The sequence below is a fragment of the Coregonus clupeaformis genome, unplaced genomic scaffold (genome assembly GCF_020615455.1).
Source record: "Coregonus clupeaformis isolate EN_2021a unplaced genomic scaffold, ASM2061545v1 scaf0237, whole genome shotgun sequence".
NCBI classification, from domain to species: domain Eukaryota; kingdom Metazoa; phylum Chordata; class Actinopteri; order Salmoniformes; family Salmonidae; genus Coregonus; species Coregonus clupeaformis.
Window position 1 is genome coordinate 493,357 of NW_025533692.1, and position 25,438 is coordinate 518,794.

General features: G+C 50.2%; 1 protein-coding gene across 1 annotated transcript; it reads right to left on the minus strand.

Moving 5' to 3' along the window:
- Positions 1 to 1,296: 1,296 nt before the first annotated feature.
- On the minus strand, positions 1,297 to 7,922 carry LOC123484223 (extensin-like). Its single transcript, XM_045214339.1, has 9 exons — positions 7,849 to 7,922; positions 4,958 to 5,209; positions 4,735 to 4,844; positions 4,208 to 4,644; positions 3,331 to 4,031; positions 3,050 to 3,230; positions 2,400 to 2,818; positions 2,101 to 2,236; positions 1,297 to 1,854 (listed from the first exon to the last, which is right to left on the minus strand). The coding sequence occupies exons 1-9, from the start codon at positions 7,920 to 7,922 to the stop codon at positions 1,297 to 1,299; spliced, it is 2,868 nt and encodes a 955-aa protein (XP_045070274.1).
- Between the last annotated feature and the right edge of the window lie 17,516 nt (positions 7,923 to 25,438).

Sequence of the window (25,438 nt, forward strand, 5' to 3'; positions counted from 1 at the left end):
TTCGGTCCTGGCCCTGGTATTGTCCCTCGGTCCTGGCCTGGTGTTGTCCTCCGGTCCTAGCCTGGTATTGTCCTCGGTCCCAGCCTGGTATCGTCCCTCGGTCTGGCCTGGCACCCTCGGTTCTGGCCTGAGTATTGTCCCTCCGGTCCTGGCCTGGTATTGTCCTCGGGGTCCTGGCCTGGTATTGTCCTCGGTCCCTGGCCTGGTATTTGTCCTCGGTCCTTGGCCTGTATTTCGTCCTCGGTCTCTGGCCTGGTTTGTCCTCCGGTCTGGCAAGCCTGGCACTCGGTCCTGGCCTGGTGTTGTCCACGGTCCTGGCCCTGGTGTTGTCCTGGTCCTGGCCTGGTGTTGTCATCCTCGTGCTAGCCTGGTATTGCCTCGGTCCTGGCCCTGGCCCCCTCGGTCCTAGGCCTAGTGTTGTCCTCGGCCTAGCCTGGTGTTGTCCCTCGTCTAACCTAGTGTTGTCCCTCGGTCCTAGCCCTGGCCCTCGGTCCTGGCCTGTGGTTATCCCTCGGTCCTAGCCTAGCCCTCTCTGTCCTAGCCTGGTAGTGGGCCTCCGGTTCCTGGCCTGGTGTTGTCACTCGGCCCTAAGCCTGGTATTGTCCCTCGGTGCTAGCCTAGTATTGTCCCTGCGGTCCTACCTAAGCCTCCCGGGTCCTAAGCCTAGTGTTATCCCTCGGCCCTAGCCTAGTGTTTCCCTCGGTACTTAGCCTAGTATTATCCTCGGTCCTAGGCCTACCCTCAGTCCTAGCCCTGGTATTGTCCACTCGGTCCTAGCACTAGCCTTGTCTCTAGCCCGTGTTGTCCTCGGTCCTAGCCCTAGTATTGTCCTCTCGGCCCTAGCCTAGTATTTTCCTCGGTACTAGCCCTAGTGTTATCCCTCAGTCCTAACCTAACACCTCAGTCCTAGCCCTAGTATTATCCCTCACCCCTAGCCCTGGTATTATCCCTCAGTGCTAGCCTAGTATTATCCCTCGGTCTACCCCTAACCTCAGTCCTAACCTAGTATTATCCCTCAGTCCTAACCTCCACCCCTCTGTCCTAACCCTAGTATTACCCCTCAGTACTATTCCTGACTAGCCAATCGTAGTGCTCTATGAATATGGAATTACAGGGTGTGATTTGGGACATTCCCCTTCTCTTATGAACAGCTTGATATAGGAGATGGTTCTAATAACATGTTCTGACCCCTCCTCCTTTTCCCTCAGCCCACTCCTATTGGCTGTTTAGTTAAGGATGACCTTTAACCTCTGTCCTCAGCCCACTCCTATTGGTCCAGTCCCCAGTGAGACCCTCCTACAGTCCAGCAGCAGAGAGCAAGGCAGCGCAGCAGACAAAAAACCAGGTAGGGAGACACTGGGGGTAGGGTTTAGGGCTGGGGTAGGGGCTGGAGATACACTGGATATACACTGGGGGTAGGGCTGGGAACACACTGGGGTAGGGCTGGAGACACTGGGGGTAGGGGCTGGGGATACACTGGGGTAGGGCTGGGGATACACTGGGGGGTAGGGCTGGAGACACTGGGGTAGGGCTGGAGACACACTGGGGGGTAGGGCTGGGGATACACTGGGGTAGGGCTGGGGGATCACACTGGGGGTAGGGCTGGTGTACTGGGGTAGGGCTGGAGACACACTGGGGGGCAGGGCTGGAACACTGGGGTAGGGGCTGGGAGTACACTGGGGTAGGGCTGGAGACACTGGGGTAGGGCTGGAGATACATTCTGGGGTAGGGGCTGGGGATACACTGAGTGGGCTGGGACACACTGGGGTAGGGGCTGAGAAATTCTGCTGGGTAGGGCTGGAACACTGGGGGGTAGGGCTGGGGGCTGGACACTGGGGGTAGGGGCTGGAGACACTAGGGTAGGGATGGGAGACACTGGGGTAGGGCTGGAGACACTGGGGTAGGGCTGGAGACACTGGGGGTGGGGCTGGGGGATACTATGGGGGTAGGGCTGGAAACACTGGGGTAGGGCTGGAGACACTGTGGGTAGGGCTGGAGACACTGGGGTATGAGATACTGGGGTAGGGCTGGAGACACACGCTGGGGTAGGGGCTGGCATGACTGGGGTAGGGCTGGAGACACTGGGGTAGGGCTGGAGACACTGGGGTAGGGCTGGAGACACTGGGGGTAGGGCTGGAGACACTGGGGTAGGGCTGGGAACTGGGGTGGGGCTGAGGACACACTGGGGTAGGGCTGGAGATACTGGGGTAGGGGCTTGGGACACACTGGGGTAGGGCTGGGAGACACACTGGGGGTAGGGCTGGAACACTGGGGTAGGGCTGGAACACTACCTGGGGTAGGGCTGGAGTATACTGGGGTAGGGGTGGGCTGGAACACACTGGGGTAGGGCTGGGGATCACTGGGGTAGGGCTGGGACACACTGGGGTAGGGCTGGAGACCTGGAGGCTGAGACACTGGGGTAGGGCTGGGACACTGGGGTAGGGGCTGGAGACACACTGGGGTAGGGCTGGAGACACACTGGGGTAGGGCTGGAGACACTGGGGGTGGGCTGGAACACTGGGGTGGGGCTGGAGATACTGGGGTGGGGCTGGACACACTGGGGGTAGGGCTGGAGACACTGGGGGTAGGGCTGGGAGACACTGGGGTAGGCTGGAGACACTGGGGGGGTAGGGGCTGAGACACACTGGGGCAGGGCTGAGAGAACACTGGGGTAGGGGCTGGAGACACTGGGGGTGGGGCTGGAGCACACTGGGGTGGGGCTGGGACACACTGGGGTAGGGCTGGAGACACACTGGGGTAGGGTGGATGGGGTAGGGCTGGAGACACTGGGGTAGGGCTGGCGAACACTGGGGTAGGGCTGGAGACACGGGGTAGGGCTGGAGACACTGGGGTAGGGCTGGAGACACTGGGGTAGGGGCTGAGATACACTGGGGTGGGGCTGGAGCACTGCCCACTGGGGTGAGGAGACCTGGAGGGCGAGACACTGGGGTAGCTGGAGACACTGGGGTGGGCTGGAGACACTGGGTAGGGCTGGAGACACGCATACTGGGGGTGGGGCTGGAGACACTGGGGGGTGGGCTGGACTTACACTGGGGGTAGGGGCTGGGGAATACCTGGGGGTAGGGCTGGGGATACACTGGGTGGGGCTGGACACACTGGGGGTAGGGCTGGGAGACACTGGGGTAGGGCTGGAGACACTGGGGTAGGGCTGAGACACACTGGGGTGGGGCTGGAGACACTGGGAGTAGGCTGGAGACACTGGGGTAGGGCTGGAGACACACTGGGGGTAGGGCTGGAGACACACTGGGGTAGGGCTGGACACCTGGGGTAGGGCTGGAGACACATGGGGTAGGGCTGAGACACACTAACACTGGGGTAGGGCTGGAGACACTGGGGTAGGCTGGAGACATGGGGTAGGGCTGGAGACACGAGACACACTGGGGTGGGGCTGGAGACACACTGGGAGGGGGCTGGAGACACACTGGGGTAGGGGCTGGAGCACACTGGGGTGGGGCTGGAGACACACTGGGGGTGAGGGCTGGGATCACTGGGGGTAGGGCAGACACACTGGGGTGGGACAGGTACACTGGGGTGGGGCTGGAGGCACTGGGGTAGGCTGCTTGGACACACTGGGGGTAGGGGCTGGACACACTGGGGTAGGGCTGAGACTGGGGGGGCTGGAGACACACTGGGGTGGGGGTTTGGAGACACTGGTGGGGTGGAGACACTGGGGTAGGGCTGGACACTGGGGTAGGCTGGAGACAACTGCTGGGGTGGGCTGGACTGGGGTAGGGGTGGAGACCTGGGGTGGGGCTGGAGCACACTGGGGTGGGGCTGGATGCCACTGGGGTGGGGCTGGGAACACACTGGGAAACGCTGGGGTGGGGTGGAGACAGGTGACACTCCTGGGGTGGCTGACCCCGGGGGTGGGGTGGAGCCCTGGGGTAGGGCTGGAGAACACTGGGGTGGGGCTGGACAGGGGGTCTGGACACTGGGTAGGGCTGGAGCCTTTGCTGGGGTAGGGCTGGAGCACAGGGTGGGGGGCTCCCGGAGATCCACACTGAGTAGGGCTGGAGAACACACTGGGGTGGGGCTGGAGATACACTGGGAGGGTGGGGCTGGAATTTTACTGAAATTGGGGCTGGAGACCCATGGGTGTGGGCTGGAGTCACTGGGGGAATTGGGGCTGGAACACCTTACACTAGAGGGTGGGGCTGGAGACACACTGGGGTGGGGCTGGAGATACACTAAGAGGTGGGGCTGGAGACACACACTGGGGGGGCTGGAAGTCTATGAACGGAACACACTGGGGGTGGGGCTGGAGATACACTGGGGGGTGGGGCTGGAAGATACACACTGGGGTGGGGCTGGAGACACTGGGGTGGGAGGCTGGAGACACCTGGGGTGGGGGCTGGACATCCACCACTGGGGGTGGGGGTCTGGAGATACGCTGGGGGTGGGGCTGGAGGATACACTGTAGGTGGGGCTGGAGTCTGCTGGGGTGGGGCTGGAGTGTTGCACTGGGGTGGGGCTGGAAGTTACCCTGGGGGTAGGGCTGGAGGCTTTGGGGTGGGGCTGGGACTACACTGGGGTGGGGCTGGAGATACACTGGGTGGGGCTGGAGGCCTGTGGGATTGGGGCTGGAGTGTTCACTGGGGTGGGGCTGGAACACTGGGGTAGAGGCTGGAGACACGGGGGGGTGGGGCTGGGAACACACTGGGGTGGGACTGGAATTTTAGAGTCGGGCTGGAACCTGGGGTGGGGTTGGGAGACCTGAGGTTGGGGCTGGAGGCCCTGGGGTGGGCTGGAACACCTGGGTGGGGCTGGAGACACACTGGTGGGTAGAGGCTGCGGAGATGACCCCGCTGGGGTAGGGCTGCGGACTGGGGTGGGTTGGGAACACACTGGGGGTGGGGCTGGGAACACTGGGGTGGGGCTGGGAACACCACTGGGGAGGGGCTGCGAAACTGAGGTGGGGGGAATGGAAGAAGTTTACTGGGGGTGGGGCTGGAACTTCTGCCACACTGGGGTGGGGCTGGAGAACACTGGGGTGGGGCTGGAAGGCACACTGGAGGTGGGGCTGGAGCACACTGGGCTGGGGTAGGGCTGGAGACCTGCGGGTAGGGCTGGGCTTTGCTGGTCGAAAGACACACTGGACACACACTGGAAGACCTTACACTGGGGTAGGGCTGGAGACACTGGGGGTGGGGCTCGGATGTCCCTGGGGTAGGGCTGAACACGGAACACACTGGGAACACATGAACACACACTGGAGACACACTGGAACACACTGGAGACACACTGGAGACACTGAACACACACACACACACACACTACACACACACACACACACACACACACTGAACACACACACACACACTGAACACACACTGACACACACACACACACTGAACACACACACACTCACACACACTGAACACACACACACACTGCACACACTACACACACACACTGAACACACACACACACACTAGAACACACACTGAACACACACACACACACTGAACCACCCTGAACACCACACACCACTGAACACACACTGAACACACACACACTGAAACACACACACACACAACACACACACACACACACACACTGAACACACACACACACTGACACACACACACTAAAACCCGACACACACACTGAACCCACACACACACACACTGAACACACACTGAACACACACACACACTGAACACACACACACACACACACACACACACTGAACACACACACACACTGAACACACACTGAACACACACTAACACACACATTACTTACACTGAACACACACACACGGTTTTACACACACACACGAACACACTACAGATCACACACTGAACACCACACAGAACACACACGAACACCCCACAGTTCAAACACACAATACGAACACACACACACACACACACACACATGATTACACACACACAAACACACACACTGAACACACACACAAACACACACGCTTACTTACACAAACAACACACACTGAACACACACACTGAACACACACACACTTGGAGACACCCACACACACACAGACATGGAACACACACACACACACTACATGAACACACACACAAACACACACTGAACACACACACTAAACACACACACTGAACACTTTACACAAACACACACACTGAACACACACACTAAACACACACACACAAACACACACTGACACACATATCCATTCCAGATTTCACTATCGTTCAGCGTTTGCTGAATTTCTACATTTACAGTGTTCCAGGTTGGCGGCTTCGTCAGCTAATAACTGTGGCCTGGTCCCAGGCTATATTAGAGAAACGAAACAGACTGGTATCCGGGCTATGTTAGAGAGCAAGAAACAGACTGAGTGTCCAGGCTATTTCCTATTAGAGCAGAAACAGACTGGTATCGGGCTATATTAAAGAGACCAGGAAACGGACTGGTATCCGGGCTATATTAAAACAGAGACATGGTACTGGTGTCCGGTGCTATGTTAGAGGCAGAGAGTGCGGACTAGGTATCTCGGGCTGTGTTAGAGGCAGAACAGTCTGGGTGTCCAGACTATGTTGGAGCAGAAACGGACTGGTTGTCCCAGTGTAGAGAGCAAGAGCAGACTGGTATCTGGGCTGTATTGAGAACAAGGAAACAGTAATTATCCAGGCTATGTTAGAGGCAGAAACGGGCCCCAGGTATCCGGGCTGTATTAGAGAGCAGAAACGGACTGGTATCCGGGCTATATTAGAGAACAGGAAACAGATTTGGTGTCCGGGCTAGTATTAAAGCGAAACAGACTGGTGTCAGGAGCTATGTTAGAAACAGAAACATTGGTATCCAGGCTAAACTAATTGCTTATAATCTGGCTTCTTACTCATCAAACCACAGATTGCCACTACAATAATGCCACCAGATGCGCGCAACGTGCCAGTCTCATAGCAGCGGCTTGTTCAGTCTGCAGCTCCCCACCAGTGGCTTCTCTGCCTTCTGCTTCTGCTGTCACACGTGTACTCTTCTGCCATGCACTCCTCCTCCCGTGCACTCTTCTTTTCTTCCGTCACGCGCCCCCCGCCTCACTTTTTCTTTCTCCCCCCCGGGTCTGTGTTGTCCGTCCTCCTGGTTGAGCACACTGTCTAAGTAGCTGCCAGAGCTTTTGACGGGAGAAGACTTCTTTAAACACTGTTTTTGTTTCTTTGTTTCTATCTCCTCCCTTCACCATCTCCTCCCTCTATTGCTCCTTCACCATCTCCTCCTCTATTCCCTCCTTCACCATCTCCTCCCTCTACTCCACTCCTTCTGTCTCACTCCCTCTACTCCTCCTCAGCTACAGCATCTCCTCCCTCTGCTTCATCCTTCACCATCTCCTCCCTCTACCTCCTCCATGCACAATACTATCCCTCTGTTCCTCACCATCTCCTCCCTCTACCCTCCTGCCATCTCCTCCCTCTGCTTCCATCCTTCTGCATCTCCTCCCTCTACTCCTCCACCACCTCTGCCTCACTCCGCATAACCATCATACTCCTCACCATCTACTTCCATCCTTCGCCGTCTCATCCCTACTATATCATGCCATCTCCTCCTCTACTTCCTCCTTCACCGCATCTCCTCCACTCTCTCATCCTTCACCATCCTCACCATCTACGCTCTCATTCACCGTCTCCTCACACTCTGCTTTCACATCATTACTTGCATCTCACCCACGCTAAGCCCCATCATCCGCCGTCTCCTCCCTTTCGCTATCATTACCGTCTCATCCCTTTCTTTCTCCTTACCGTCTCATCCTCCGCTACTCCTCATTGCACGTCTCCTCCCTCTGCTTTATCGTGCCGCAATATCCTCCCTGCACTCCTCCTTCACACATCTCATCACTCATACCCCCTACCCATCTTCACCATCTCATCCTCTACTTCCTCCATCTTGATCCTGCCTCTTCGTCGCGCTCCTTGCATCTCCTTGCTCTACACCTCCCTCCATTTCACCATCATCTCCTCCTCTACTTCCTCCTTCTACCATCTCCTCCCTCTACTTCCTCCTTTCCCCATCTCCCCTCTACTTCCTCCTTCACCATCTCCTCCCTAATAGCACTCAACCACCATCCACCCTCTACTTCTCCTTCACCATCTCCTCTACTTCCTCCTTCACCATCTCCCCTCTACCTCCTCCTTCACCGTCTCCTCTTCCCATATCTGCACCCTTTTGTCCAGAGCCCACTTTCTCCTTTTGCCTTGGCATCCAATCCAAAGCAAGTGAGTCCCAGCCTCACAGTGACCAATGTAGGGAGCTGCCAAGATCCACACCTCAAGCTGTTAGGTGGGGGTCTCTGTCCAGGTTACTGGGCTGTGGGCGTCGCCACGCAATGATAAACACCTCTGCCTCCTGTCTCTTGCTTTCTCTCTCTATCTTCTTCTCTGTTTGTAGTCTCTCTCTGTGTCTTCTTCTCTGTTTGTAGTCTCTCTCTCTCTGTCTTCTCTGTTTGTAGTCTCTCTCTCTCTCTGCTCTTCATCTCTGTTTGTAGTCTCTCTCTCTGTCTTCTACTGTTTGTAGTCTCTCTCTCTCTGTCTTCATCTCTGTTTGCTAGTCTCTCTCTCTCTGTCTTCTTCTCTGTTTGCATGAGTCTCTCTCTGTCTTCTCTGTTTGTAATCTCTCTCTGTCTTCTTCTCTGTTTGTAATCTCTCTCTCTGTCTTCTTCTCTGTTTGTGAGTCTCTCTCTCTCTCGTGTCTTCTTCTCTGTTTTTGTAGTCTCTCTCTGTCTTCTACTGTTTGTAGTCTCTCTCTCTCTCTGTCTTCTGTTTGTTCTCTCTCTGTCTTCTGCTGTTTGTAGTCTCTCTCTCTGTCTTCTCTGTTTGTAGTCTCTCTGTCTTCTCTGTAGTCTCTCTCTCTCTGTCTTCTTCTGTTTGTAGTCTCTCTCTCTCTCTCTGTCTTCTGTTTGTAGTCTCTCTCTTCTATCTTCTACTCTGTTTGTAGTCTCTCTCTCTATCTTCTACTCTGTTTGTAGTTCTCTCTTCTCTCTGTTTGTAGTCTGTCTTCTTCTCTGTTTGTAGAGTCTCTCTCTTCTCTGTTTGTAGATCTCTCTCTTTTTCTTTTTCTTTCTTCACTCATTCTCCTTCTTCCCCTCTTTTCCCCTCACATTCTGCACACTTCATACTAGGCTTATATCCTACTGGGGCCAGGGACTAATTATATCCTGCTGGGGCGCGGACTAACTATATCCTACTGGGGGCGAGGGACTAGCACTATATCCTACTGGGGCCGAGGGACGTAACCCATATTCTGCTGGGGCGGGACTAACTATATCCTACTTGAGCCAGGGACTAACTATATCTACTGGGGCCGAGGGACTAACTTTATCTATCTGCAGGGCCGAGGGGCCCATTATATCCCTGCTGGGGCCGAGGGACTAATTATGTATCTCTACTGGGGCCGAGGACTAACCTATATCCCTACTGGGCCGGGGACTAACTATATCCTTTTTGCAGTCTCTCTCTTTCTCTGTCTTCTTCTCTGTTGGTTGTCTCTCTCTCTCTCTGTCTCTTCTCTGTTTGTAGTCTCTCTCTCTGTCTTCTTCTCTGTTTGTAGTCTCTCTCTCTGCTTCTACTGTTTGTAGTCTCTCTCTGTCTTCATCTCTGTTTGTAGTTCTCTCTCTCTCTGTCTTCTTCTCTGTTTGTGAGTCTCTCTCTCTATCTTCTTCTCTGTTTGTATTAATCTCTCTCTCTGTCTTCTTCTCTGTTTGTAGTCTCTCTCTCTGTCTTCTTCTCTGTTTGTAGTCTCTCTCTCTGTCTTCTTCTCTGTTTGCTTAGTCTCTCTCTGTCTTCTCTTCTGTTTGTAGTCTCTCTCTCTCTGTATCTTCTACTCTGTATAACAGTCTCTCTCTCTCTCTGTCTTCTGTGTTGTAGTCTCTCTCTGTCTTCTGCTGTTTGTAGATCTCTCTCTCTCTCTCTCTGTCTTCTCTGTTTGTAGTCTCTCTCTCTGTCTTCTTCTCTGTTTGTAGTTCTCTCTGTCTTCTCTGTAGTCTCTGTCTTCTTCTGTTTGTAGTCTCTCTCTCTCTCTCTGTGTCTTCTGTTTGTAGTCTCTCTCTTTCTGTCTTCTACTCTGTTTGTGGTTCTCTCTCTCTGTCTTCTTCTCCCGTTTTGTAGTTCTCTCTCTGTCTTCTGTTTGGTAGTCTCTCTCTCTGTCTTCTGCTGTTTGTAGTCTCTCTCTCTCTCTCTCCTCTGTCTTCTTCTCTGTTTTGTTAGTCTCTCTCTCTCTCTCTGTCTTCTTCTCTGTTTGTAGTCTCTCTCTCTGTCTTCTTCTCTGTTTGTAGATCTCTCTCTGTCTTCTCTGTAGTCTCTCTCTCTCTGTCTTCTTCTGTTTTGTAGTCTCTCTCTCTCTCGTCTTCTGTTTGTGGTCTCTCTCTTTTCTGTCTTCTCTGTTTCGTAGTCTCTCTCTCTGTATTCTTCTCTGATTTGTAGATCCCAAGCTCTCTGTCTTCTACTGTTTGTAGTCTCTCTCTTCTCTCTCTGTTTGTAGTCTGTCTTTCTCTCTGTTTGTAGTCTGTCTTCTTCTCTGTTTGTAGTCTCTCTCTTTTCTTTTCTTTTTCTTTTTCCACTCATTTCTCCTTCTTCCCCTCTTTTCCCTCACATTCTGCACACTTCCTTACTAGGCTTATATCCTACTGGGGCCGGATACTTATATCCTGCGGGGGCGAGGACTAAGTCCCTATATCCTGCACAGGGGCAGGGACTAAGTATATCCTACTGGGGCAGAGGATAATTATATCCTACTGGGGGCGGGGACTAGTAGTATATCTACTGGGGCCAGGGGACTAACTCTATCCTTTTTGTAGTCTCTCTCTTTCTGTCTTCTTCTCTGTTGGTTTGTCTCTCTCTCTCTCTGTCTTCTCTGTTTTTGTAGTCTCTCTCTCTGTCTTCGTCTGTTTGTAGTTCTCTCTCTCTCTGTCTTCTTCTCTGTTTGTAGTTCTCTCTCTGTCTTCTTCTCTGTTTGTAATCTCTCTCTCTGTCTTTATTACTCTGTTTTGTAGATCATCGCTCTTTGTCTTCTACTCTGTTTGTAGTCTCTCTCTCTGTCTTCTACTGTTTGTAGTTCTCTCTCTCTCTGTCTTCTTCTCTGTTTGGAGTCTCTCTCTCTGTCTTCATTCTCTGTTTGCAGTCTCTCTCTCTCTCTGTCTTCTGTTTGTAGTCTCTCTCTCTTGTCTTCTATACTCTAGTTTGTAGTCTCTCTCTCTAATCTTCTTCTCCATTTGTGATCTCTCTCTGTCTTCTTCTCTCTTTGTAGTCTCGCCTCTCTGTCTTCTCTCTGTTTGTAGCTCTCTCTTCTTCTCTGTTTGTAGATCTCTCTTTCTTTCTTTTCTCTTCCCTCATTCTCCTTCTTCCCCTCTTCCCTCATTCTGCACATGTGCTAGCATATCCTGCTGGACGAGGGATAACTCTATCCCTGCTGGGGCCGGCGGTTAACTATATCCTACTGGGGCCGAGGGACTAACATATGTCCCTGCACAGGGACAGAGGACTAGCTTATATTCTGCACAGCAAGGGACTAACTGCCATATCCTACTGGGGCAGAGGGACTAACTTCTGTTCTGCGTGGGGCCAGGGACGGTATTTGTGTTCTGGGGGCCGGGGGACTGAGTTATATTCTGCACAGTGGGGCCTAGGGACTAACTATATCCTGCTGGAGCCAGGGACTTATTTATATCCTGCTGGGGCCGAGGACTGTTCCTGTCCTACTGGGGCGGGACGCTGTATCCTCCTCTGGGCAGGGTTCTTCTATATGTCTCTGGGGCAGGGACTAATTGCCTTATCCTGCTGAGGCAGAGGGCTAATTGCTCTGTCCTACTGGGGGACTAACTATATCCTGCTGGGGCGGAGGATAATTATATCCTACTGGGGCAGGGGACTAACTCATGTCCTACTGGGGCCGGGGACTAGTATATCCTACTGGGGCCGGGGAATAGCCCATATTCTACTGGGGTGAGGACAAACTATATTCTGCTGGGGCTAGGGACTGTCTATGTTCTGCTGGGGCCGAGGACCATATATTCTACTGGACAGGACTAACTATATCCTGGGACAGGGACTAATTATATTCTATTGAGGCCGGGACCCCAACTATATATCACAAATTTGAGGGACTGGTATATTCTGCATAGGCAGAGGACTGGCTATGTCCTACTAGGGTAGGGGACTGAACTATATTCTACTGGGGCCGAGGACTAACTGTATTCTACTGGGGCCAGGGACTGGCTATAATGGGGCCGAGACCTGCTATATCTACTGGGGCGAGGACTAACTATATTCTGGGCCGAGGACTAATTATATATTCTACTGGGCCGAGGTTATGCTATATCCTACTGGGGCTAGGGATAATTATATTCTGTTGGACGAGGGACTAACTGCCTGTCTGCTGGGGCCGGGACTAACTGCATGTCTCTGGGCCAGGGACTACTTTATGTCCTGGGGGTGGGGACTGGCTATATGTCTAGTGGGACTAATTATGTTCCACTGGGGCCGGGGGACTAATTATATATCCTACTGGGGCCGAGGATTCTTTATATCCTGCTGGGGGCCAGGGACTAACTATATCCTACTGGGGCCGAGGACTAGCCCCATGTCCCCTGCTGGGCCGGGGACTGGCCTGTGGGAGAGACAGTGACTAAAAGGAGAAACTTGTGCTAATAGGAGATAATACATCTAACTGTTTTGATCATCTAGAAATGTTGTCACCTTGTGTGGTGTTTCCCAAGTCTATGTAGTTGGATTTAATCAATATAATACCGTCTAGTGTGGAAGGTAGTGTTCCAGTGTCATTTATACCTGCATCTAAATCTTCCTATCCCTATATAATTACTTTCTTTAGATAGAAATTAATTTCCCTATTCCTATATAATTAACTACTTTAGACCAGAGATGGTGCCTATTCCCTATATGGTGCCCTACTTTAGACCAGAATGTACCCTATTCTATATAAGTGCACTACTTTAGACCAGAGAATATTTCCCTATTCCTATATAGTGCTACTATAGACAGAAGAATGGCACTATTCCTATGTAGTGCACTGCACAAACCAGAATGGTACTATTTCTGCCAGTGCACTGCTACAGACCAGGCTACATGGGCTGGTCAGCAGTAGTGCACTATATGGTAAGTGCCATTGACCAGCTGGAGCATTAAGTCACTGTAAGAGGATCAAGTGGCCAGCAGGACATATGATCTGATGACATCATTTCTATAACAGGACAGTGGGAAACTTCTAGTGTTTCTGTAATCACTACCAACCATCCTGAGAAGCCGTTTTCAGCATTAGGCAAAGTTACAAATGATTGACTTAGCTTGTGAGGTGAGACTTCTGAGTGTTGTAAATAGAAAGAGTGTTGTGTAGAAGATATGACTGTCCGTCATGTAGAATAGAAGTCATGTCAGCTCTATTCATTACATTTCTATCTACAGCATTCCAAATCTCACTCTCACCTGACATGAGATATTTTTGGACCACAGTAGCCACATTTTCTGTGGTGGTCTATGATGCTCCCCTGCGGGTCAGTAAGTTCAGCAGTAGGGCTGAATACAGACTGACCAGACGGCGGGCCACTCAATGCGCCCATCACTGCCCCGGCCGGTGGGTGTGCGGTGACCTACAAAGGTGAGTTGAGCGCCCCTGCCCCTTCTCCCCCTGCCCCTTCTCTCTGCCCTCTACCTTCTCTATGCCCTCTACCCCCTTCTCCCTGCCCTCTACCCCTTCTCCCTGCCTATACCCTTCTCTCCTCTTACATCTACCCCCTTCTCCCTGCCCTCTACCCCCTTCTCCCTGCCCTATACCCCCTTCTCCCTGCCTCTGCCTTCTCCTGCCTATCTTCCCCCTTCTCCCTGCCTCTGCCCCCTTCTCCCTGCCTGCCCCCTTCTCCTGCCTCTGCCCCTTCTCCCTGTCCTCTATTCCCCTTCTCCTGCCCCTACCCTTCTCCCTGCCCTCTACCTTCTCCTGCCCTCTGCCCCTTCTCCTGCCTCTACCCTTCTCCCTGCCCCCTTCTCTGCCCTCTACCCCTTCTCCCTGCCCTCTGCCCTTTGCTCCCTGCCTCTACCCCTTCTCCCTGCCCTATGCCTTCTCCCTGCCCTCTACCTTCTCCCTGCCCTCTACCTTCTCCTGCCCTCTGCCCCTTTCCCTGCCTCCCTCCCACCCTTCTCTGCCCCTATGCCCCCTTCTCCTGCCTCTACCCCCTTCTCCCTGCCCTCTACCCTTCTCCTGCCACATCTTGCCCCTTCTCCCTGCCTCTACCTTCTCCCTGCCTCATCTGCCTTCTCCCTGCCCTCTGCCCTTCTCCTGCCCTCCTGCCTCCCCTTCTCCCTGCCCCTCTACCCTTCTCCTGCCTATATGCCCTTCTCTCCATAACCTATACCCCCCTTCTCCACCCTCTGCCCCTTCTGCCCCTTCTCCTGCCCTCTTCTTCCTTCTCCCTGCCCCCTTCTCATGCCCTATACCCCTTCTCCTGCCTTCTCCTGCCCTCTACCCTTCTCCTGCCTCACACACATTCCTGCCCCTTCTCACCCATGTCTCTGCCTCTGCCCCTTCTCCCTGCCTTCTCCTGCCATCCACCCTTCTCCTGCCCCCTTCTCCTGCCCTCCTACCCCTTCTCCTGCCCTCTACCTTCTCTGCCTTCTCCCTGCCTATCTTCCCCTTCTCCTGCCCTATACCTTCTCTGCCCTATACCCTTCTCCTGCCTCTACCTTTTGCTCCCTGCCCTCTACCCTTCTCCCTGCCATCCTGCCTGCACTCTCCCTGCCCTCTACCTTCTCTGCCCTCTACCCCTACTCCCTGCCTTCTCCTGCCCTCTCACCACATTCTCCCTTCTCTGCCCTCTACCCTCTTCTCTGCCCTCCTGCCCCTTCTCCCTACCCTTCTCCTGCCCTCTACCCCTTCTCCTGCCTTCTCCACCTTTCTGCCCTTCTCCTGCCTCTGCCTTCTCCTGCCCCTGCCTTCTCCCTGCCTTTCTGCTACCCTTCTCCTGCCCTCTACCTTCTCCCTGCCCTCTACTATTCTCTCTTTTATTCTCCTGCCCCTATCTTCCTTCTCTGCCCTCTGCCTTCTCCTACCTTCTCCCTGCCCTCTGCCTTCTCCCTACCCTTCTCCTGCCCTCTACCTTCTCCCTACTGCTTCTCTGCCCTTCTCCCTGCCTCTACCCTTCTCTCCTGCCCTCTCTACCCCTACTCCCTGCCTTCTCCCTGCCCTCTGCCCCTTCTCCCTGCCCTCTGCCCCTTCCCTACCTTCTCCCTGCCCTCTACCCCTTCTCCTACCCCCTTTTCCTGCCCTTCTCCCTGCCCTCTACCCCTTCTCTGCCCTCTACCTTCTCCTGCCCCTTCTCTACCCTCTACCCCCTTCTCCTGCCCTCACCCCTTCTCCCTGCCCCCTTCTCCCTGCCCTATACCTTCTCCCTGCCTCTACCCCTTCTCCTGCCCTCTACCCCCTTCTCCTGTACTCTACCCCTTCTCTGCCCTCTACCCCTTCTCCCTGCCCTCTGCCCCTTCTCCTGCCTCACCCCTTCTCCCTGCCCCTTCTCATGCCCCCTGCCCCCTACCTGTCTCTGCCCTCTGCCCCTTCTCCCTGCCTCTGCCCCTTCTCCCTGCCCTCTGCCTTCTCCTCTTCCTATCTTCCCAACTATCTGCCCTCTACCCCCTTCTCTGCCCTTCTGCCCCCTTCTCCCTGCCTCTACCTTCCTCCTGCCCTCTGCCTTCTCCTGCCTCTACCCCTTCTCTGCCCTCTACCCTTCTCCCTGCCCCTACCCCCTTCCCTGCCCTTCTCCCTGCCTCTGCCCCCTTCTCCTGCTCCCCTTCTACTCCCTGCCCTCTACCCCTTCTCCCTGCCCTATACCCCCCTTCTCTCACCCTCTACATGCTCTCCCTGCCCTCTACCCCCTTCTCCCTTCTCCTGCCCTCTACCTTCTCCTGCCCTCTACCCCCTTCTCCCTGCCCTTCTCTGCCCTCTACCCTTCTCCCTGCCTTCTCCCTGCCTCTGCTATCTCCCTGCCCCTTCTCCCTGCCCTCTACTTCTCCTGCCCTATACCCCTTCTCCTGCCTATGCCCCCTTCTCCTGCCCCCTTCTCCCTGCCCTCTACCCCTTCTCCCTGCCCTCACCCATATCCCTGCCCCTTCTTCCATGCCTATACCCCCTTCCTGCCTTCTCCTGCCCTCTACCTTATATGCCTCTGCCACAGCCCCCTTACAACCTCACTAGTTAAGTCCCCATTCTTACCTATTCAATATATGATGTTCTACTTTTTGACCAGGGCCTCTGTTCCAGTAATGCACTATATAGAATAAGTGCCATTCAATGTTATGTCATCCTACTGTTGTTCCTTTGTTCTGTTGCAGTGCTGCTGCTAAGAGGAGGAAGAGGAAAGTCTCAGAGACACTGGTGAAGGAGGAGGAAGGAGGACAACAGAGGAGTTGGTGGCAGACAGACTGACAGAGGGGAAGGGAGGCAGTACTGAAACTATGGGCTAGACCAGCTCTACACCTCTCTCTGTATCATGTTCAGTTGACGCTGTCGACCTCAACCAGTACTGTGAGACAGACACAGCCTGTGCATTGACCTTAAATTTACAGACGGACAGGACCCAATGAGACAGAACCATGACTGTTTGAGTAATTGGACCTGTTTTATATTTAAGCCTGAAGAGAAGATTGGAAGGAATAAATAAATGTATATGTTTCCCACAGGGATGATGGATGGATGGCCAGAAGATGGGCTCATGATTAGTGGATGAATGAAGGCCCAGGAGCGACCTGAGAGATCTCATAAATACGAGACTATTAAGGACAGAGCAAACTGTTGTCTGTGTTCCATTTCTTGCTGAACATCGACGAGACGGGCCGAGAATATACTGTAACACAACTGACAATGTGGAAGAAATGACCGTGCTCCATTTACAGTAGTTTTGTTGTGGGATCAGCAGTGTTAGGAGTCTGGGAGGAGGGCAGCCTTATGATATTAACTCCACAATAACACCGTGTCATGCAGACAGGAAAGAAATACAGAAATACATGTACACCAGATCAGAAAAAATCTGTTTCCAAAAAATATTTTCCTTTTTTTATAATTAAGTGCAGTTTTGATTCACTGCGCTCTCGTTTCTATTTCCATGTTCAGACACAATTTGTTCTGTTTTTATTTTGAAAGAGCTGTTTTTTATTTTCTAATCTTTCATTCAGTTTGTTTCTCTCCTCCTCCTCTTTATGGATGGATGTGGATGGATATGGTGTCCATTGTTTGACTGCTCTCCGGTACTGTGGAGAGGATGGATTGAGAGAAACCAATATTCAATTTCTTCTTTCAAGTGCACTTTGGAAAAATAAGAAAACATATGATTCTGGGATTAAAGTTTCCAACATTGACAAACAACAGAAATAAAGACAGATCTATGGATCCTTCAGCACCCGGCTGATCCGTGTCTAAAATGGATGGTTTTACAACTACTGTATACACATAGCCTGTTTTAAGTGCTTTGTCCCAATTGGCTTTTCTTCTATATAGTGCACTACTTTTGACCAGAGTACTGGCGTTCTGGTGTAAGTAATTCTTTCCTCATCGGGTGTTGAGACACTAAATATAATGCATTTATGGGTTTTATGTTGCTTGTCCGATCAGTTACCCATTTTTAAAATGTCTATATACCCCATTCAAATACAAAACATGTTTAGGCTTGCATATCTTGTCAATTTCACAATTTTATAAGCATTCTCAAAACCTATTCCCAAAGTCTCTGGCATTATCTGTCTCAGACAGATGAAATGTGTACTAGTAAAGACAACTTTATGTATTACAGCTTTCACAGACCTATAGGATTGACATTCTCATAAAGTGATTAGTAGGTAATGAGGTTATATAGGACAGTCATCTTGTGACCAAATAATCGACTAACTTTATTTCAATGGGCCTAAACACTTAGATAACACTGGTGAAGCTCTTCATGACATGTGATGTGCCAGTGTACTATGGGTCCTGGTCAAAGTAGTGAGTACATAGGAAAGAGGCCCTTTAACTTACAGCCACTGAGTTTAGTCCTTTTCGGTTCACTGGTGTCAGTGAGTCTGTCCTTCAAACATGACTCTTGATTCATGGGCGGGTTGACCAGGGAGTTTTGTCTGTCATTGCTGCTAGCACTTTGTTGGTGTGTGAAATGGTTGATCATGGACTGAATCTAGTCTTGAGTTGTGAAACATCCTTTCAGGATCCAAATTATAGATACTTGTATTTCATTTCCATAGTATTTTAAAGCTGCATATGATTCCTAAAAACTTTCTCAATCAGAAAAACATTATATGTAAGTTTGAACAATGTCTCATCTGATTTCAGACAGTCCACAGAACCAATGTAATAGATGCAGCTTGTCCATCTTTCCGAAACACCTTATCTTGCTGTATACTGTCAGCACATCCGTAGGAGAGCAGACCTGCGTTTCTATTGGTCAGAACTGAAGTCTTCGCCCTTCACAGGAACTTGCTGTCGGACATTGTTGTTGTGTAAAACAGAAAAATAGTACGCATCAGGTAAATGGCGAATATCGATGGAATTCAATCAGTATTATCTCAAAATCGATTGCAGGATAAGTCTGTGAAACGGACTGTGTAGCGTTATATATGTATGTTATGAATGGGAATGCTCGAGTGTGCACGTTACGTTAACCAAGTTAACCGTCATCCGGTTAGGGCGGACTGATGCAGGACAGTAGTTGCGAGGTGTTTTCGTTTTGCTACTGCCTGGACTGATGTTCATAACGATCATCTGGCTGACGGTGAGGAAATTCGCAATGCCGTGTGATCAGATCGTTGCAGGATGTTGGGGGAATAACAATCTACCATTAGGACCTAATGTTTGTTTCAGATGAATTTCTATTATTTTGCTTCTTGACTATTCAGATAGCATACTACGATCAAATAGGGAAACATATTCAGGAATCAAAAAGATCATTGTAACGAATTTGACTTATTAGAATGAGATAATTTCAGAGAATAGCCTAATATTCTGTCCAGAAGCAAACCATCTTCAGACTCACACCCAGAGGGTCTCTGCCTGTTGTCCCGCTTGTGAGTTCGCTGTGGGCCTTTCTGGTGATCTGTGTGTTATAATCTATGTGGTTCACCTACCTTCTGAGCAACACCACTCCGTGCTGGGCTTTCAGAACACCTGTGCCAGTTAATGTTACTGCTGGTAGGGCAGATAGCGAACAGGGTCTGCACTCCTTATCGGCTACGAGTCGGACCCGGACGCGGGGTGTGGGACGCTACGGCCCAAGAGAGACATGGCATTTAGTGGGTGAGTGTAGACCTGTTTCATATAGGTGCATTGGTTTGATTGCTGCATACGCGTGAATGGGAAATTATGAATTAGTAAAATTAATATTAATTATTGTGTTGACAATTGCAATGTATGTATTACATACCATTCTAGGCCTAATAGCAGCTGTTTGTTGCCTTGCAGTGTCATGTTAGACTGAACACTGGCTAGTCTTGTGACCACACTTTAGCTAATTCATTCATAAAGAGTTAGTTAGTACATGCCACATTCTATGTTCAGGTGCTTTATGCCCAGACAGTGCCTAGTGATTCATTGGCTATTCAGGTTACCAGCAGACCGGTATGTGCTATCATGTGGTTGAAGAAGCTCAGAGCTAGACAAGTCAACCCTTCCAGATCCGTACCTGGGAACAGTGGGCTGTGAAGACAACAACCCTGCGGCCTGAACTCTGCTTCTTCAGGGCTGGTCTGCTTGAGACCACTGGGTGTACATTTTCTTCAGCCCATATATAACACACCTGCTTCAACAAATCATGTCATTAGGCCCTTGATTAGTTTGAATCAGGTGTGTCAGTGGGCTGCCTGCATCAAGCTCACTGTGCTCCCTCTCTCTCTCTCTCTCCTCCAGGGATGATCCAGTGTCTTGTCTCCTTCATGTTCTTTCCTCTTCCCTGTCATTCCTTCCTGTGTCTGGGCTGTGACCTCATTCCCTTCCTGTGTCTGGGCTGTGACCTCATTCCTTCCTATTGTCTGTGATGTGACCTCATTCCCTTCCTGTGTCTGGGCTGTGACCTCATTCCCCTTCCTGTGTCTGAACTGTTGACCTCATTCCTTCCTGTGTCTGGGCTGCATTACTCATTCCCTCCTGTGTCTGGGCTGTGATATCGTTTCCACATGTGTGTCTGGGCTGCTGACCTCAACAAGCCCCAGTGTCAATATTCTTCATAACCTCACTCCTCTTTCTCTCTTTATTCTCTAAGTTGGTTCTTGAAGTCAGATAAGCTTTATTATGGCATGAATAATAAGGCTACTGTTGCTAAAACAAGTGAAATACGCACATCAGCAGTAACCTCCCTCTCAGATGCGGTCCAGGCGTGCTGATCTCTCGCTGCGTTCATCTTTAACCAGTGTCTGGGGGTGTGACAGTACACCTCTCAGTGGGTCAGTCTGACATACTTCATCCCTTCATCATGCGTCTTCCAGTTGACTGGGCCTTGCGCAGATCTCACACCTGTCACTCATCCTGAGCTGGTGTGTCCTGCGAGCACGCTAGTGGAGCTCACACTTCCACAGGTAAATAATAACCAGGGATGGAGCTGGGGCTGGTGGTGCATCTAGTATATTACCATATGCAGTATTGATACGGACCGGTTTGGGTTTTACTTTACCTTAAAATACTTGGTATTTGAATGTTTGGTTTGTTATTAAATAGGATAAACTTGTGCCAACTGCCATTTCCCCATAGTTTGTAGTAATCTCTCTCATCTCTCTCTCTCGCTTCCTTTCATTTGTGTTGTTCCTCGACCAAGAGAGGTGAACAGGAGTACAGGAGGGGATAGCCACGCGCACCCTGAGGGCCGTGTTGAGGGTCAGCGTGGCAGATGTGTTGTTACCTACCCTTACCACCTGGGGCATGTCAGGGCGTCCAGGATCCAGTTGGAGGAGGTGTTTAGTCAGGGTCCTTGAAAACTTGAGTGATGAGCTTTGTGGGCTATGATGTTGAAGCAGCTGGGCTGTAGTCAATGAACATTATTCTCACACCAAATTATTCCTTTTTGTCCAGGTGGATCTGGATCTGGGGCGGTATGCAAATTGGGGAGGCTGGGTCTGGGGTTTACGGGATGGTGTTGATGATGTGACCAGCCTTTCAAGCGCTTCCTTGTTTTCCTGGATGTGAGTGCTCACGGGTGGTAGTAATTTGGGCAGGTTATCTTGGGAATCCTTGGGCATGGGAGGTTATAGTGGTCTGGCAAAGCATGTAGGTATTACAGACTCGTTCGGGAGGGTTGAAAATGTATGTGAAGACACTTGCCAGTTGGACTGTACATGCTCTGATTACGATCCTGTTAATCCATCTGGCCCTGCGGCCTTGTGAATGTTGACCTGTTTAAAGGTCTTGCACACATCGGCCTGGAAACGTGATCACACAGTTCGTCCGGAACAGCTGGTGCTCTCATGCATCGCCAGTGTTGATTGCCTCAGCAGTGAGCATAAGCGTGCGCTCAAGTCTGGTAGGCTCGCGTCACTGGGCGCTCGCGGCTGGGTTTTCCTTGTAGTCCGTAATAGTTTGCAAGCCCTGCCACATGTGACGGCGTCAGAGCGTGGTAGGAGTTCAATCTTAGTCCTGTATTAGCCTTTTGCCTGCTGTTTGATGGATTTCGTCTGAGGCATAGCAGGTTCTTACTCAAGCGTCCAGTTAGTTTCCGCTCATTGAAAGCAGTGACTCTGGCAACTGGCCCTCAGTGCGGATGTTGCCTGTAATCCATGACTGGTTGGGATATCATTGCCATCACTGTAGGAGACGACGTCGTCTGTATTGATGAGCGGTGACTGGGGTGGTGTTGATAGCGATCCTGTTTCACTTTGTGTTAATATATAAATCATAGCGTTCTACAATTACACTGTAGTAATTGGTTGTGTTTCTTACATCTGCAAACAACTAAATTTGTCTTTTCTTAGCAAGTGTGGCCTAAATTTTGTTAGTCACTAATTGTTAGCCACTTATACTGATAAGCATTTCTTAACAATAAACAATAAATGCTCTAGGTCAGAGCAAATGTAATTCGCTGTCTGACCTGAGAATATCAGTAGTGAACGGGCCTAAATCAGCATGTTGTTTGTGCAACGGTATCTTTTAATCTCAAAGAGGAATATGCGAGTAAAAATGCATTATGTTTCGCATAAGTAGCTAGAGAAAACATTCAATGAAGCCAAATATTATATAGTCCCTAAGGCTTATATTTTCAACACTTTGGTTCCTACCCTGTCACACAACAAATTTTTGACCTTCATGTCTTAAGAAGTAATGATGGACTGTAGTTTCTCTTTGCTTATTCCAGGCTGTTCTTGCCATAATATGGACTTGTCTTTTACCAAATAGGGCTGTCTTCTGTTCCCCTACCTTGTCATAACACAACTGATAGGCTCAAACACATTAGAAATAAATTCCACAAATTAACCTTAAAAAGGCATACCTGTTAATTGAAATGCATTCCAGGTGACTACCTCATGGGCAGGTTGAGGAAAGAGATGCCAGAGTGTGCAAGCTGTCATCAAGGCAAGGTGGCGCTGCTTTAGAAGAATCACAATATTTTGATTAGTTTAACACCTTTTAGTTATACATGATTCCATATGTATTTATTTTGTAGTTTTGATATCTTCACTATTATTCCCCTCACAATGTGAAAATGTTTAAATTACTCCAGTCCAGAAACTCAACATTACTCTGAAAGAATCTTTAAATTTCAATTTTAAAGTGGTAGTGCATCATCAATGTTCCCTATTGTCTGTGTTAGTCATTCCTTGTAGAGCTATTTATAACTCATATGAAATGTCCAGATCAACTATGCCCATGTCTTGGCTAAATGTTTTTAGCTAGGTTTCTTAACTATTGATTTTTGTTTGTAATGTTTGAATCACTCAAATAGCTTTTGCCAGACACACACAAGACATATGTGAAATGTGTAGAATTGTAGGAAGTCAGCTTTAAAATGGTAAAATGTTCTCTCCTGCCAACAGAAGGGTGAACAGTTTGTGCATATAGGAAATGAGCGTGGTGCGTGCACGGCAGGGTGGGGGGCACGGCGTGTTCCCCAGTGCTGGAAGGGAACAGTTTTCAGTACCGCTGGTCTAGAGGGAACCCGAATGGCTGGAAGGGACTTCTCACTTCTTCTTCTTCTCTTCAGGTATCGTTTTACAGTGATGGCCAATATAACGGTGTGCGCTGTATTATCTACTCTCACTTGAACCGGATCAGAGCGGGACCCTCCTCTCACTGGACCTGAGGCCTGTGTCCTATGTTCAGGGTGGGCAGGCCATACATTGCCAATGAATGTCCACTATATTCAGGGTGAGCAGAATATACATTGCAATATATATCCTATGTTCAGGGTGAGCAGACATACATTACCCAATATAGATATCCTATATATTCAGAATTTAGGCAGAGTCATACATTCCCAATAGATATCCTATATTCAGAATTGAATAGGAGCCATACATGCCCAATAGATATCCCTGTATTCAGGGTGAGCAAGCAGTGTTTCTCAGATTATTGTTGTTTTGTTTCTGTACACAGTTGATGCAAATTCATGATACAATTTTATCTTGAAAAACTTGGCGAACTGTGTTTTTTAAAGAATCTGTGTGCTATTTTGTATTCTAACTCGTTATCTTGTGATGTCTGATGTAATCTTCTTCCTGTAACAGAAGTGTCATTGAAATGCGCTGTAGCTCGTGACCTTTTCAACACAGTTCTTTGTTGTGTTTTGTATTAATGATATTAGAACAGTGATGAAGAGAGATGTTACCTCTTTATTTTCATTCTCTAATTCTCTCTTTTCTCTTTCAGGAGCCTGGGCCTCTCTTTCATTGCTGGGTATCGGTGCTCCTCACTCCTCTTTCCTGGGCTGGGAGGGAAGGGGGGAGCAGGGGAGGAGAAGGGGGCAGGGGGAGGAGAGAGACAGGGAGGATGAAGGAAGAGGAAAGAGAGCGCCGACCCCTTATCCCTGCGTCCTCAGGCTGCCCCTCTCCAGCCGCTGCTGAGGTCAAATGCTGGCTGAAACAGCCTTTACCCTTTGCCAGTAACACACTGAAACACACCTGCCATTTTGGATCTGAGAGATTTAAGTCAGATTATAGCTGGTTAGTTCAACCCAAACGTTTTGATCTGATACAAAACTTCCATTCTGGGTTTGATTACTCTGATGTACTTCAATCAGGATTGTTGGTTTGAATCTCAGGCAGTGGGATTGCTCTGCTTAAATACTTTTTTTTTTTTATATACATTTGACAAAATAAACTAGACCTTGAACCTTTTGTGATCCATTTTATTGACATTTTGCAGACCACGACATGCCTGCTTTGAGTCTGTTTTTAACCCTTAATGAGCTGTATTGTCTGTTCCTCTTCGTCTGTGCAGGTAGCGTTTCTCTACATGTCTACCAGACTGATAGTGAACCTGTCAGGCATTACATCTCCATGTACACTTACCAGCACTCTGTTGCAAGAGCAACACCATCATGTACTCACCAACCTCGTGCCAAGAGTAACCCCATCATGTACCTCTGTACTCTCATGTTGCCAATTAACCATCATGTATATACCAACGCACTCTCATGTTGCCAAGGTAACACCATCATAATACCTCTGTAACATCTCTAATGTTGCCAAGGTAACCCCATGTACCTCTGTACTCCTCATATTTTCAAGTAACACCATCATGCCTGCCAACACTCTCATGTTGCCAAGAGTAACTTCATCATAATACCTCACCTTACTCTCATGTTGCCAGTATATTTTATTATGCAGTGAGGAAAAAAATGGTGATCCTCTCTACTGATTTTGTCGTTTGCCACTGACAAAACATGATCAGTCTATAATTTTAATGGTAGGTTTTGAACAGCGAGAGACAGAATAACAACCAATCCAGAGAAGCATGTCAAAATGTTATAGATTGATTTGCATTTTAATGAAATAAATGTTTGACCCCCTCTGCAAAACCACGACAGTACTTGGTATGCAAAACCCTTGTTGTAATCACAGAGTCAGGCGTTTCTTGTAGTTGGCCTGGGTTTGCACATCTCAGGAGGGATTTTGTCCCACTCTCTTTGCAGATCTTCTCCGTCATTAAGAGTTTTCGAGGCTGACGTTTGCTTGGCGCTCGGGCAGCCTTCAACTCCCTCCACCCAGATTTTCTATGGGATTAAGGTCTGGAGACTGGCTAGGCCTCCCAGGACCTTAATGTGCTTCTTCTTGAGCCACTCCTTTTGTTGCCTTGGCTAGTGTGTTTTGGGTCATTGTCATGCTGGAATGCCCATCCTGACCCATTTTCAATGCCTATTTGAGAGGTTCTCTTATAGTTGACAGTACATATTCTCCATCGTCCCTTTGAAGTGCAGAATGAAGTTGTCCTGTCCCTTCACTTGAAAAACACCCCAAAGCATAATGTTTCAGCAATACATGCT

Bases quoted from the DNA above. Each gene is read 5' to 3' on its own strand.
- LOC123484223 (XM_045214339.1), bottom strand. From the start codon at position 7,922: ATGCAAGGAGCGCGACGAAGAGGCAGGATCAAGATGGAGGAAGTAGAG. The intron at 4,845-4,957 runs GTAAACTTCTTC...AACCCACCCCAG, and splicing joins AAGTTCCAGCCCCACCCCCA to TCCGCAGCCCTACCCCAGCG. The intron at 2,237-2,399 runs GTCTCCAGCCCT...TGTGTCTCCCAG, and splicing joins CCCAGTGTCTCAGCCTCCAG to CCCTACCCCAGTGTGTCCCA.